At 33.2% G+C, this 15,600-nt stretch overlaps 2 protein-coding genes and 2 long non-coding RNA genes across 5 annotated transcripts; 1 reads left to right on the forward strand and 3 right to left on the reverse strand.

Annotated features, from left to right (window-relative positions):
- The first annotated feature begins 1,073 nt into the window (after nucleotides 1-1,073).
- LOC100750040 lies at nucleotides 1,074-10,420 on the forward strand. The gene is made up of 3 exons (XM_003491010.4): nucleotides 1,074-1,516; nucleotides 6,036-6,197; nucleotides 7,325-10,420. Exons 1-3 carry the CDS (start codon nucleotides 1,447-1,449, stop codon nucleotides 7,594-7,596), a joined length of 504 nt encoding a protein of 167 aa, XP_003491058.1. The 5' UTR covers nucleotides 1,074-1,446; the 3' UTR covers nucleotides 7,597-10,420.
- LOC117151867 lies at nucleotides 1,371-2,153 on the reverse strand. Its single transcript, XR_004462020.1, has 2 exons — nucleotides 2,052-2,153; nucleotides 1,371-1,807 (listed from the first exon to the last, which is right to left on the reverse strand). It is a non-coding gene; the product is annotated as an uncharacterized LOC117151867 (long non-coding RNA).
- Nucleotides 4,839-7,329, reverse strand: LOC112213157. The gene is made up of 2 exons (XR_002947038.2): nucleotides 6,980-7,329; nucleotides 4,839-6,892 (listed from the first exon to the last, which is right to left on the reverse strand). It is a non-coding gene; the product is annotated as an uncharacterized LOC112213157 (long non-coding RNA).
- A 796-nt stretch (nucleotides 10,421-11,216) lies between the features above and the next one.
- LOC100749919 (protein germ cell-less) lies at nucleotides 11,217-15,481 on the reverse strand. 2 transcript variants are annotated; one of them, XM_033321775.1, is made up of 9 exons: nucleotides 15,466-15,481; nucleotides 14,242-14,546; nucleotides 13,887-14,010; nucleotides 13,707-13,803; nucleotides 13,249-13,618; nucleotides 12,910-13,179; nucleotides 12,421-12,639; nucleotides 12,262-12,352; nucleotides 11,217-12,176 (listed from the first exon to the last, which is right to left on the reverse strand). In XM_033321775.1, exons 2-9 carry the CDS (start codon nucleotides 14,385-14,387, stop codon nucleotides 12,045-12,047), a joined length of 1,449 nt encoding a protein of 482 aa, XP_033177666.1. In that variant the 5' UTR covers nucleotides 14,388-14,546; nucleotides 15,466-15,481; the 3' UTR covers nucleotides 11,217-12,044. The 2 variants fall into 2 exon arrangements, with proteins under 2 accessions (XP_033177666.1, XP_012243299.1); XM_012387876.3 differs by lacking the exon at nucleotides 15,466-15,481 and adding an exon at nucleotides 14,836-15,112.
- Between the last annotated feature and the right edge of the window lie 119 nt (nucleotides 15,482-15,600).

A 15,600-nucleotide genomic window follows, 5' to 3' on the forward strand; every position in this document is an offset into this window, starting at 1 on the left:
TAAAATAGAATCATTCAATTTGAATAAATAACGCTATTAAAATTACACTAAATATTAGTTGGTTTTTAATACATATTATTTACTGTCCATAAACATAGCTTTACATGTATATCTAAAGAAGGTAAGTAAATACGCAATATTGTCGATAAATGGTGAAGTTAGTGCTTTGCAATTACCATACATATAATATCTGAAATGAATAATTGAGATTTTTAATGAATCATTCATAAGTTTATGAAAGATTAATAAAAAAATTTCTATTAGAAATATGTACATATGTGCTTTTTGTTAAAGAATAGAAGCTAAAATCTTCATTTCTTAAGCGTCTTCAATGTCTGATTATATTGTCCATATACTACTGCAGGCTGTGTATTATAAGTGGTCTTCACTACTTGCTGAACTACAATTTGTAGTCTGTACATAGATCGAGTTTACCAGGTTAGTATTTGACATGCGAACACAACTTCATGAATAGTTTTACATGATCTGCATAGAAAAAACTACATTCGCTAGTACTGGAATTCGTTGTTACATAATTTTAGAGTTTAATAAAAATAACTAGAATACTATAATATTAATTATTCATATTGTAAAAAATGGATGATTCAAAATGCGATACAACCTTTTCTCAATTCAAAATTTTCAACAAAGTAAAATTTTTTCCTCTTGAAAAATGAACGATAAATTTCACCCTTAAACATACAATCTTAACCCAGATACGCTTATTATCTTCTCAAAATGATTAAAAGATCATGATTAATTTTACTATACTTTTACTCTATCTCACATACTTCGAAATTTTCTTTTTAAGAATCGATTAAATATTACATTTTTAATTAATATGAATTCTATGTAAATTTCAAATATAAAGAGAAAATATTTTGTAATATTTTGAAAAATATCTAAAAAAAAATATTTAGGCGTATTTTAAGAAAAACAGTAATGAGAAAGTTATTATTACCTTGATAAGAAAAATTGGTTCCAGTACTGGTGGGGTACGGTGGTGAACGGTGAGTGGACGTAAAGCGCATGGAAAAACCAGAGGGGGCAGATCTGCCGCATAGCCGACGGAAACTCGTCTGACCCTCATCAGACGCGACGCGTCCGCGATCACGTACGGTGCACCACGCAAGAAATCAGAAGGTTCGTACACGTTTGTTCAGTCATTTCGGACGTGAGAACGGAGAAAGAGACATCACAGACAGGACCTGTCTATCGAACACTGCCATCATATAAATTCTTCTCACTCGTTCTCGATATCTTTCAAACATTGTTCATTTTTCGAGAAGGCTCTACAAGTTACAGAAAATTTATATAAATATTAACACAATTATAATCAGACCTGCCGCGTGCGAACTTTCCATGCAGCGAGGGTGGAGGCAACACGTCCGAAGTGACTGACTGCAACGTGATTAGCCTGAAACACATGGTCCGGTGATCGTGATCATGATTGCAAACCGTCTCGCGCCGATCGTCACCCTCGTCCTCGTGGTTCTGCTGTCGACTATTCATCACGGTGAGTCCAATTTTTCGCGCCCCCTTTCAATCACCATTGATCTCATCTCAATATTCGTTTATCCTGAAACGATTGTCTATGATCAATCTATAGAACGCATAGAATTTCGTATATACGAAGCTACGTTTGTGCAACTATTAAGAAATTATAGTAATATATAAGATAACAAAATACATGCTACTTTAAAGACCTAGTTTCTTATCGAACCAGTAGATTTACGATCAATCTATGAAAATTCTTTACTTCTTATCGTAAATTCTCCTTCTGAATCGGCGCACGCGAACTGCATGCCTGAAAAATATATGTTCTTATTAATCCCAATCGGCGATTATTTTTTGTCTATTTTCACGCAACATAATATTTCGTTGGAACAAAGTTAAGCAAGTTTTTCAACAGAAAATTCAAGCTTCTTTTACGTAATGTTTCGTAACTCATATATGGAAAGACGGAAGTCAGTTAAAAAGAAAACTTCTCATTACCTTATAAATTCGTAGAGCGATTGAACAAGATCGAATTTTTTAAAAGAGTCACGTACGTTGCTGCGCAATGCAGTGATCAACGGAAAGAGCAGATACATACATAATAGGAGGACATATCACAGTGCATCATTAGTTTTGCACGCGTTTCACGTGACGATGGCAAATCCTGCCAAGCGGAGAATCGTTACAAATCGGCTAAAGTTTCTTCTTGGTAGCAGAAGTCGTTTGAGCTATGAAAAGAAAGACGCCGGAACAAACGAGCTATTGATTTCAATGTTACATAAAAGGTACGATCGAGCTTTTATCGGCCGCAGTCCTTGCAACTTTTCAGTCACGTCTTTTTTATCAGCTCGATAGCTATCTTCTTTCCAATCGTATCGATGTAAACTGTCGGCAGTTTTCAAAAACTTTGTCCTTCATATTATAGATGGATACTTCGATGGATTATGTCATAGGCTGTGGATACACATAACTAACGCAAATGAGGGCAATTAGTATGAAGTAAGATAACTTTGTAGAGGACATTCCTGTTCTGTAGAGGATTATGGTGTTCTAGATGTTTGTCAGAGAACTCGTACAATGGTAGCACTTGTGGTACTTCCCCGATGCTCGTCTGGAACCGATCGTACTCAATTTCTAAATTGAATCTCGTTATAAAAGTAAATCGCGCGGTAAGGAAACAACTTACCGGAAGTCGAGGATACAATTCTGTATCACGCACGCAAGAAGAAAAGATAAGATTGTAAGACGATGTATTTTTAATAGAAAAAATGATTAAAATCGGACAGAAACTTCGGGAACGTATACTGAATGATTAAAAATAATCATTTTCTCGAAAAAGTGTAATTTTTCGCTTTTCACATAAATTTTATGGTAACTGCAAAAAGACAAAATAAGAAGTCGATTTACATACTTAGTAAACTGGATGTATTTCTCGGAACAATAGAAATAACTGGTCTGGAGGTCGGCCCATTAAAGAGAGCGACTTTCGCAAAAGTTTAAAGCACTGCGGCAGTGCGATACAAATGTATCGACATTTCGGAATAAGTGATTATTTCTATAATGTTTAATGCATAATTAACGTTTGTGGAATAATTACTACAATACATTCGTGTTGATAGAAACGACGAAGAAAATCGGTGACAGAATAGGAAATTTTAAGAATAAAAACTCTTCGATACAAATAGCTTAACATGGATAGAACGTTCGCATCACATCAATTGTATGAAGTAAAAATACTCTTCAAAATTATAATACGTCTTTGTAAAAGTCTGAATCGGATGCAACGTTGAGAATATAAAATTGTGATGTGACGTAAGCGAAGCGTTGTTGCGTGTAATTCGCTTCAATCGTTAGACACTAACCTTAAAGGTACAATTTCGTAACTGGTCAAACTTAAAGTTACTAATTGAATCGGGTTGTTTCTGTATCGCGGACAGAACCAAACTGGAGAAAGTACCGGCGAGACTTCACTTATCTCTAAGTTATTTCTTGATTGTTCACTCTGTCATTTTCTGTCCAAGAAAAATGATTATCATCTGTTAGCTGATGCAATTTGTTGAAATTTAGAATTTTGGTTCATAGAACCTGGCCCCCGCGAGGGTTATCGAGCGACCCACTTTCTCCCCTCCCTCCCGCTGCATTCTCTCACACTCTCCTTCGAATTCTATTCTCCCTGCACCGCGTGGTGCCGTGACCAAGGGGACGTTCCTCGCGTTAACCTTGCCTTATTGATAAATTTTTTATAAAATTTGGATTGTCTCGTTATGCTTATACAAACTGTACATCAGTGAGTGTTGTTCGCATCTTCGAATGAATCTGACGACCTACTTAAATAAATCCTAATGGTCAGCAGAGTAACGTCATATCTTCCAAATGTTCACGTAGATTAACTAAATATTCAGTTATTTTGGTGCCTAAAATTATTGAAAAACATGAATACACATTTACTTCAAACAATATACAAAAAAAAGCAGATTTTACTGACTTAAAAATAATCTTTACAGATAGCTTTAAGTTTTCTAATTTAAAGTATCAAATGCTAAATCAGTAAATCCTATAGTTGTAAGCGAACCATCATCTCAGTCAATGTTCTTCCCTGTTTCTTCTTATTATGCATGTTTTTATGTCAACGAGAGAGAGAGGCATCTGGGCCGATCCCTTCGTTTCAATTCCTGTCGATTACATAAGGACCTGCAATGTCACGCAGCGCTTGTTGGTTCCTCACGCGACTTACCCCTACCGTTTACCCCAGCTGTCCTGTCCTATTTACTGCTGATCGAACGTCTCGTGTGGTTTCAAATGTCATTGAAGAATCTTCTGTGCACACACAATTCTGATCAATGTTTTCACGCCTTGTACTTGCAAGTCAAAATTATTACTTTGTTAATACGGAGGCTTCTTTAGCTTGACAATAACATGATACATCAGCTTGTCCTCTTTAATCGAACCGCCGAGGGATTTTGTCTTCTTGTGACTATGGTGTAACCTACCGTACCTCTAATGCCTATTTTATGCTTGAATGACTTTTAGTAGTTGTATGAAAATTGACAAAAAAATTGGGTCTTTTTGTTAAAATAATGTTAAAAATTATTTGATAGTCACAGGCAATATTAATGGTTATTAATTAAATGAGTCTTTTATAGAGCGTTCTCCATTATTAGTGAATCAAATAGCAAAAGATTTGGTATTTTAACAGTGCAGAACTTGCCATTGAAAGCTAGAACGGCGCGAGTCAGTAAAACGCCCTGCAGAACTTATTCAAGGTCAGGGTACCGAGCTACCTCATCTATATTTTCCTGCGCTCTCGGGGTGAATTCGGCTAATCAAAAGGGAATGTAAAATCTCGTTTACACAATTTTATTTTTTAATTAATAACGAAACATTTTCTTTTACCAAATTACGCATGATCCATTAAACCATAATCGATACTCTTCTCTTTAACAGATTCTGTTAACAAAGTAAGAAATATGTATAGAAAACCTTTCAGACAAGCATAAAAGTAAGAGTGTTTTTTAATTTTTCTGTTAAACAATTCATTAAAATGTAACGTTTCAATTTTGCAAAAGTGAAAGTTTAAAAAGTTATAACCGTCAAATATACCGTTTCCAAATAAATTTCTATTGCTAAAATTTGCAACATTTATTCTTCTATCGTTAGACCTATTTTCTTATGTGTGTATCAGTAGGTCATCGCGCGCATTGGTCGGGGTCTTCCTGCTCGATATCAGCTGGTGCTGTAACCAGACTTGTTGGGAGGGTGAATGGGGTTGCGTGGTGACGTCACAACGCGGCAGGGCCGTAGCGAATCACCAGAACTTCGTAAACGAAGCGTCTTGAATTCCAAGCAAAATGGTCATTTCTAGAAGAAATTAAATTTCCATTAACCGATCAACGAAATTACCTTACAATGTGGAATCGTTATGAAACATTAGATACCATCAAAAATACTCATCAACGTTTATCCTGAATCTTAATCTTCAGGATAATTCATAATAAAATAATTCTTAATAAAGAATAGATAACTTTTTTCAGTTTATTGTACCTGTTCATTGTTTTACGATGATGTATTTCAATTGAAAACAATTATCGACAGTCCTTTCGCATGTTTATCTACATTCTAAAGCTTTTAATAGACACTAACAGATTAATTGCATACATGTATCGTAACAAGCACCTACACATTAGTGGCCTAGTTTTGAGTAAGTTGAAGAATGTGATAAGAGCAGTGCGAAAGGAGCCACAACCTATAAAATGATTTCAGCACTTCTAAATCCTCACCTATCCTATTATAATCAATAGAATAGCCTGGTATTTTAGCATATAATTACGAAACAAAAATCCAGTTTATTGTGATTTATAAAAGAATTCTTTCCTCTTAATTTCTTTCTTCCATTATTTTTTTCAATTATTCTAAAATTCAATCAATATCTATATAATTGTTCATAAAAAATTCTTATGGTATAAGTTGGATTTGAATATTAATATTAGATAGAATATCTCCATTTTTGCTTGGCGTTTGATATAAAATTCATTTTTCAGGAGAAGCAATAATATGCTACAAATGCAACAGCGCATACGATCCAAGGTGCGGCGATCCTTTCAATCCGTACAGTCTTGGAACGGTGAACTGCAGCTTTCGACCCCGCTTAAACCATCTGAGCAGCCTGGCGCCGACTCTTTGTCGAAAGATCAGTCAAAAAGGTACATGTGATAGTAATTAATGAATTAGTAATTGCCTGTTGCATGCATAATACTGTTTACTTTGGTAAAATTATTGTATAAGTTTTCGTGCCTAAAAATACAACAAAATATTTATACATTCCGTGACAGACCATTAAAATTCAAATTACTATGCATTGATATTTGTTATCGGATAAGGGCAAATAGCTGACTGCATTGCGGCAACCGAACCCCAAAAGTTATTAGATCTCTAGCATCAAAGTAGAAAAGATACACGTGTAGCATCCCCTTCAGATTCACAATACCAGTTAAGCAGAATATTCACGAGGCTGCCCGTGATTTTTTCAAATAGCACTTACATAATCCTCTCACAAGATCCACATTTTTCGCGAATGTGCGCACGTGTATGATATTAAAAGATGTCACCTGTATCCTCAATGTAGAACTTTGCTGAAGTTGTTCTCATTCTCTGTGAAATATGTAGATCTGATCATCATATACATAAATAAAGATACATACAATTACCAAAGAAATCAAGCTTCCAAAGAATTTCAGTAGCTACATGTTAAAGTTTACTTGGAAGCATGAATAATATAGATATCTTTGGCAATTTTTGAAGGATTTTCCTACACATTAAAAACTTGCTTTGTTATCGACATTATCACACAATACTTTCGTAATTAGAAACCAGATGTTTTTTTAAATATTCACCATTTCTAAAAAAATAAATATTTCTAAAGATCCAGATGTATTTCTTTAATGCTTATAGATGTCGAACCGTAATTATGCGCACCGTAATGTACCGAATATACCGTAATTAACCATATATGCTCGTAATTATGCACGTCGGTTAAATGATCACCTCAAAAATTCTTATCGTTGCAGTGCAGTTATTTTATTGCAAAAATACGATTGTATTCCTCAAGGATGAAAATTTCAACAATTTTTCGATTTATTTTATGATTTTTCCTTTAAAGATTGCCAAATATAGTTATGATCTTCACGGATCTGCAGTGGCTAGCCTCTTAAATAAATGATTTATCTTTGTGGCTGTTTAATTTCCTAGCGAGTTAATCATTTGACATTTATCTGTCTATTGAAAAATTATGAACGCTCATTGTAATGTTCTGACTTTGATGAATTTCCAGTGTACGGGAAGATCAGGGTTGTCAGAGATTGTGGATACATAACGGATGCGAGAGACAATGGCGATTGCTTAGTAAGATCAGGTACTCACGACGTTCACGCAGTCTACTGCGCTTGCACCGGTGATCTCTGTAACTCGGCCGAAAGCCACACACCGTCCTTCTTACTGCCGTTGACATCCTTGTTGATGGTTATTCTGGCGATGCCGAGTTTCCTTCTTTCGTACCCGTTTGCAATACCTGTCTTAACCTCGCCGCACTTCTCCATAGCCTAAACTATTCAGCCACCAGCGGATAACACTTAACGCCTAAAAACTGAATCAACGATTCAATAGAAAAGACCGTTCGGATCCGGAACAACACGTTCTTTGCCTGCTCGTTCATAATTGAAGCGCGTACAGGTTAGATTGCGATCAATTTTAGATTTTATTAAGGAAAGAGGGATTGAGAATAATTGATGGAATTCAAACAAAAGTTTCAGTTTCGGAAACCAAATGTTTCGTTAGTTTCGTCAAAATTGTAAAGTTGAATTTTTTTACGTTTATAACAAGTCCTAATGGGGCATGGGAACCGGAGGTTATTAACGAGATGAAATGTAATTACAGCTCCTCTGTTGTTAATATTTCTAAAAAGATTCGCTCAATCGAGAGCATGGTACATATAGAGATATATATTATATATGGACTGTCCCAGGATTCGAACGAATTTCGCAAAAGTAGACAAATTACAAGAGAGTAGTTCTAACGGTGATACAAACTGCCAGATACGCGAGAGCGTATTTCAGTAGTACACTTCAGTAAGATTTCAATGGGAAAAAATAAAAATATACACACGGCCTCCGCACGTGAAACCACCCAAGATATCTCGCGTAAGCGTAGTAAATAAGAGATGGGAAAAAACTTATTACTATACCTGGAAAAGGATTCCTCAAAGAATATATATAATATATATATACATATATATACAAATATGTATTATATTTTATTGGAAGAGAAACAGAAATGGAATTGCACGCAAGAAGGATATTACAGCTTATTTTTAGAGAAGTAACATCGGGTTGCTTTCATGAATGCCTGGCACCGTACGCAAATTTGTAAGATACGACATGAGTATGCGAGAATAATTTAAAAAATAAGAAACAAACAAAATAGAAAGACATATCTTCGACGAATAATTTATTTTACACTTCGTTTAAACGAAGATAAAATAAATAAATAGAATCCGGCATTATGATTGCGACCCGTATTCCGCTGATTTTTGCAATAAAATGCTGTGTAAAACGATAGACGGTAGCGGAGGCTCGCGAAACGAAGAAAAAGAGATATATATTGATGTGCGTATGTGTGCGTGTATGGTAAGTGCGCGTTCGTTGTGTGTGCACGCGACTGCGTGCATGTGTGCGTGTATACGTATACAATTCGCGTCAGAGAAACGCTAAAAAATTATTAAAAGATATATTATAGTTCGATTAAGAAGTGAAACATTGCTACTTCTTCAACCGTAGTCAACTAATAAGAAATCAGTAAATTAAAACAAAAAAAGAGCATGGACAGAAAACCAAAAAATAACACAAGAAAAATACAGAGGTCGTAAACGAAAACTGTAATGAAGATGTAGAAACTATCATCTATGGAGAAAGTAGAGGGTAAAGTAGAACGCTTATTGAAAGAAACAAACGAAAAAAAATAATAAAAATATAATAAAAACGAACACACATATGTCTCACCGCAGTACGTATGTAATTAATCCCCGCTATCGTTGTTGTCACTGTGTCATATCATCACTATCGTCACATTATTAGTACGGTTGCTAATTACTACCAGCACCATCAGTACTACAGCTATTAACTGCTACTACTAACTAATCAATATCATCACCATCGTTATTAATATTATCGTATTATTGCTATTATTAATTCATGTTTTTCTTGTTATTATTGAGTACTGGTCAAAATAAAATACGGATGACCTCAGTAGAAAGGACATGAAGAAACGATGGCGAACGTTTTGACACCTTAAGAGACGGAAAAGTATTCGAAAATAGTAGCAAATATGGACATCAGGTACAAATAGGCTTGATAATCATGGTTTCGATTTCGTTTCATTGTGGACTGCGGTTGACGACAGATAAAAAAGCACGAAAACATTGTTTTACTATATATTTGCTTGAAAGTACTTACATGTACTTTGTAGTATCTTCATACAAATCGCAATTGTCTCAAAAGAATTGTCAGAAGAATTTCCACTGGAAAATTTAATTCTGTACTCCACGACGATTCTATTTCTTTTTCTTACATCCGATATACATAATACACGACGAATGCATGTCTTTTCAAATGACAGATCTGGAGCAATAGATAAGAACAAGACAGACAGCCACAGATAAAGGACAGAATAAATGATAAGGACAGTTAGAAATACATACATATGTATTTCGTTATGTTCCGCTCAATTACATACACTAGTCGATTGATTGGTTCTTTTAGAAAATTAAAAGTTGAACATTATATCTTAAAAATGCCTAGTGATACTGTAAGCTTTTTTATTTTTACTTAAAATTCGAATGTAGATGTAATACAAAAGATAATATAATCACATAGTTGTTTAGACAATTTCAGAGTTTGATTCGAAAGATTAGAAGTTTGTCGCGAATTGCTCTAACTTAGTGCATGTAAAATTGATACAGTCTATCACAGAAAAAAAAAAAATAATAGCGGTACCCGTAATAAACAAAGAAATGCGCGAGTGTATATGTATTTTGTGATGTGTCTATAGGCAAAACGTGAATGAAATCTTTTCTCGCTATACTTCTCTAAATGTATCGTGATCAACGATGACCATAGGAAACTGTCACGTTCTACAATGAATAAAAATAAACATTAATAATATTTTTTCTTATTGTCCTTTTTCCTTCTACTGTGCCTGTGGTACATCGTAGAAATTTCATCTAACATCGAGCGGAATGTAACGAAACTGTTTTTCCGAGTAACTACTTGCATAATACGTTTTAATTAATTTTCATACATATCATTCGCCGATAATCATTCATCATACTTCACAATGAAATAAAACTACTGGCGACACTGCCTCCCTTATACAAGCATATCGAAAAAAGAACAGAAAAATACATCGTTTAAATGGTATCACCGATTTGAATATTTTATGTTAATATTATGAATACATTTAATTAATAAAACGTACTAGGTCAACACAATGTTAATTGTACTATTTCGGTTTTATTGCAATATTCATAATCATATTCTATTAATGTTGCATTATACACATCCATCACTATGTACAGAGAATATTCTGCCAATAAAGTGTTGAATGGTTACAAAAAAAAAACCAAAGAGACGGAATCAAAATTATACTTCATATATCGGAAACCTTGCAAGTTAATTAATTTATTATTTGACGATTCCAATGTTAATATACAGAAATAAATGATATTTTCTTTCGTGATGTATCATTGACTTATATGACCTTCGTTTATAATTAATTAATAAGACAAAGAAACTGCCTTATCGCGCAATACGATTTTGTATAAATTGTTGTACATTCATATACTTTCAAAATTTATCGTTGCTATAACAAAGTAATTAACCAGTCACAAAATTATATGTGTGATTCGCTAAAAAAGGTAAGTAATAAATTATAATATTTGATGATGCTATATAGAACACATCATATTTTCCCATATCGAGAAGTTAACCTAAAGCAAATAATGCATATTAAATGTAGAAAAATCTTGAATGCTAAACTAAGTAGTTCTTATGTAATAATCTCTGTAATATATTATAAGGGATAATAATAATAAGTAAAAAGTAAAATTTCGCGCATATTAGATAATATAATAGCACCATACACATATAGATTATTTGCAAAACTGAAGGAACATCTATCGTTTAGATCGGAAATGTTCTTAACACTGCAGTAATAGCTTTCAAATAGTAATAAATTTTGTATAAAAGCTTCTGTTAGTTAGCAATAGAAACAATATTTTTCATTTGTTTATAGTAATATTCACTTTTACTTTTAAATTGGCATTCATAAGGCACGAAGGTCGATGTTTCGATAACTGTCCGGAAGACACAGAGGTACTCTATCAGCGTGTTTATGAATTAACTTACACAATTACATCTTTATTTTTACTATGAATGTATAAAATTATCAATTGAAAATTAGCCTATTCTGTTACTAGTGTCATCATGGCATATAAATATATAAATGCATAAGTGCCAGTGAAAGCAAATATCTAATACTGTGGTATTTCGTATGACAATTTTCTTTTCAGAAAATTTAACACTTAATTACTTGAAATTAATAAAAATAAAATTCTTATGATTGACATCACCTGAAAATTAGCTACATTTTTTAATAGTCTTAATATTTTTTTATAAGTAATAAGTGCAATTTCACATAAGAAAAGATAAGTATCTGAATTATAATATATCTGGAAAGTACAAAACAGAAGAATGAAACTTTCTTCGTATACATATACTAACATCGTAATTCCATTTAGTCGACTAGAAGCACTTGAATTTATAAAAATTTTAATCAGAAATTAGCATATCCACAATATAAAAGTCACGTGGGTGAGTAACAAAATTTATAGCATTTAATCATACTCAAGTATTATAAATTGGAACAGCCGGTTTGTTATCTGAGGTAAGCGTACGTTGGATTCAGTTCGAATGTTTCGAAAACGTTGAATGTTCAATATGCTATGTATTCGACAAGATAATTATATCAGCTGATTTTTCCTTTTCCGTTGATACAAATGGAGTAACTACTTGCATGTTGACTGATATATATAAAGGATAAGTAAGTTGTTTATCCAGAGACATCACTTGTTTCTAAAATGTAAACTCAACGTAAGCTCAAACTTTTTAGCAACTTGAATAGTTTCTTAAGATTAAAAGATTCATAAATGCTACTTACTTCTTCATTCTTATGGAGTGACAACCTAAGCATACCCGAACTCTGAATGTGTTTTACTTGACGTTGTTCGTCCAATGAAATTAGACTTACTCTGGAAAGTAAATATTTTTAAAAAATTCTAATCTAAATTTGAAAAGTTATAATTAAAGAAATACTAACTTTAAAATTATTTTGTGCTTGCTATGGTTAGCTTTTATATGATCTGTATCTAATCTATGATTTCTCTTAATCCTCAAAGTAGTACTATCCAAGCACACCACCAAATCTAATCCAAAATGAAACGCTGTCCATCTCCAAATATGCTCGCCAGCTTTTTCAATGCACCTTCCGCAACGGAAACATTCACGAGCAAACTCTTCTTCACTCATTTGTTTTGGTCTAAAATAGTTAAATAGAAAGTTTTTACAGCTGTTTCTGCTCATTAAATATTTCAGTATTATACTATGCAAATTAAATAATTGTCACAGATACCTAAAGTAGAATAAACATGGGAGTAGGTTTTTTAGTGTGAAAGTTCTGCCCACAAAGCTGGTTGTAAAAAAGGGAGGAAGGAAAAAGGAGGCACATATTTGAGACTCTTTACTATGTCCATCTTCCTAAGCATAGATCAAGGATACATTTAGAAAAAGTAAAACTTTTGTAACTTACCCTCGATCTTTATTCGCATCTATTCTTAGTAAATGTAACCATTGTTCTTTATATGCATTATGTAACCACTCATGTGGTATTAAGTTGTCACTATATAAAATCTTTACATCTTGATCGTGCAATAAAAGATATTTCATTCTCAGAGCTTTAAAAGGTGCTGCAAATTCTTTGCCTTCTTCTGTTGTAAGGAATGGTTTCGTCCATTTATGATTTCTAAAATATTCATCAATTTGAAGTGTTTCCTCTTTATTATGTACATGAACAAATAGCCTGAAATACAGTTTATAATTATATAGTTCTGTTTAAATGCATTTCTTATCTTAATGTTTCACTACTCACCATACACGTAACATCATGTATATGCAAAATTCTGTTTGCATAGCAATTAAATCAGGACTAGCAATCAATTCAACCATCAAATCAGGTGTAATTTCTTTTAAAAAGGTAGGATGTAACCATCCATATCCTAAGAGATTTACTTCTAACCACCGTTTTGCTGCAGTTTTTACTACTGGCACACCATAAGATACAGCAGCATTATAATAAGGAACGACAGTTTTTATATTCGTTGTCTCTACCATAATATCTGTACATTGGTCAATTAATCCTTGTAATTGAAATAATGTAGAGGTAGCCAAAATTGGTATGACCTCTTTTGGTTCTAAACTGACTTCATCTTGGTAAAAAGAACCAAAGACTGTCAAAAGAGCTGAAAATATATAAAATTAAGAAATACAAATCTTACTTTTAATTATTAGAATAAAAGAAATTTGAATAAAAAATAAAGAATTATTTACAATCCAATGTAATGTTAGGATCAGCAATTTCTACACTTATAACTGTCTCATTTGCTTCTCTCCAAGATCCTGAAAACATACTTGCAAAATACGGACTCTGTAAAAGCAAGTAATATATAAAATTTTAACATAAAAATTAAATATATGTACTTATATGATACATTAAAATAATGACATTACCTGACTAATATAGACTTTATGCAACCTCCATGCTTTGCCCAACATGAGCACAGTTATATCACTTCCTTTTTCTTCTTGGAACAAGGTTTTGTAAATGTATTGTGCTGTTGTCAGCAATTTCCTTCTGTAAGAATTAAAAATATTGCATTAATTACAATATACATGTATCAAACCATTTAAATGAAAGACGGTTTAGTAATCAGTTGACAATATAACATTGTTAGATACAATATTAAGAAGCTTTTTTTATCGATGATGCAAATACTGTTTAATAGCATTGACAATCGAATCTTATAATAGCCATGGTTAATTAACCAATATAAAGTTAAGATTATTTACTACAAGATTCACGTACTTTTTCGGTGTTTGAAGCGTCCGATCGATGTAATCCGATTCAGAATCAAAATCATCTTCCTCGATGCACTTTCGTTTGCGACCACGGTATACGGAGTGCACTGCATTATTTGACATCGATGCAATTTTTCTCATGTAATTTCCCATTTTTCGTTATGTATTTCAATGAGCAAAAGAAATTTCTAGTTCAATCACCGACAAATTCATCAGAATTCTCAACATTGTTTTTTTTAATGCAGAGAACTGTAGGTCTGCTGCGTGTTCAGTGTTCAGAAAGAAGGTCTGTATAAGTGTTCCTCTTGAAACCTGCAGGCCTGTAACGGCTGTAACCTATCTACTTATGTGCATGTGCACATGGGAATATATGTATATACAACATGTAAACATGTGACGTAACAAAAGATATGAGACATTCTGTCCAAGTCGAGTCAAGAGAAGTGGAGGGGTAAATATAACTAATCATGTGACACTTCAACCATTGGCTAGTAGTCGCATCGCTAGTGAATTATGATTATCAAGGTTGACTTCGTAGAAAATACGTAGCAAAGAGGAATTTCCTCTCCGATTTAAATAAAGCTTCTCAGCAGTGACTTACGCTAAATTTTTCATCTGTGTTGACACAACCGTGTTAATTGGTAACAAATATATTTGTTCAATCTAGCAACATGTATATCTCAGATTTTTCAATTTTCGGAATAGTAGTTTTCTACTTTGTAGTATCTCAGAATCTCCTAGATTTAATATAAGCCGATCTCGATACTGGCTAGAGAAAACCGTTCGAAAATTGAGTCATGAAAAATCAATATGGAAGATAACAAAGTTCCTGTGAGATATGAGTTGAATGTCTCTGTCTGAGCATTCATAGTATGTCATGCATGCAGAATTTGAACCTTTTTATCTTCTATGTTGATTTTTATGACTCAACTTTTGGACGGTCTTTTTACTTCATAATTTTCCTTGACTTGGTCCCGAAACTCGAAATTTCCTGTATTACCCACCACACAGAGGGCGTTGATGTCGAATAGTCGAAATAATTTCAACAAAGTATAGAAATAATCCAGTAAATTTTTTATAATTTTTATAAGTAGGTATACTTTATCTATGCATAAACAATCCTATCTATGGTTAAATATCACTTTAGGGGACACAAAATTATAGCATGTGGCACCTACTGTTTTCATTAAATACAAATATTTACATGCTACATAATCGTGATATCCCTCACCATAGAAGTTTCTAGGCCTGTATATGTATATGACCGTGGTACAGTTTGTCCAATGAAACGAGTGACACTAGTCAGCAACCAAACTTGCAGCTACAGTAATTAAGTTTTATTTACATTTACTACCTCGTCCCATTG

The sequence above is a fragment of the Bombus impatiens genome, unplaced genomic scaffold, assembly GCF_000188095.3.
Source record: "Bombus impatiens unplaced genomic scaffold, BIMP_2.2 scf_0491, whole genome shotgun sequence".
Taxonomy (NCBI): Eukaryota; Metazoa; Arthropoda; class Insecta; order Hymenoptera; family Apidae; genus Bombus; species Bombus impatiens.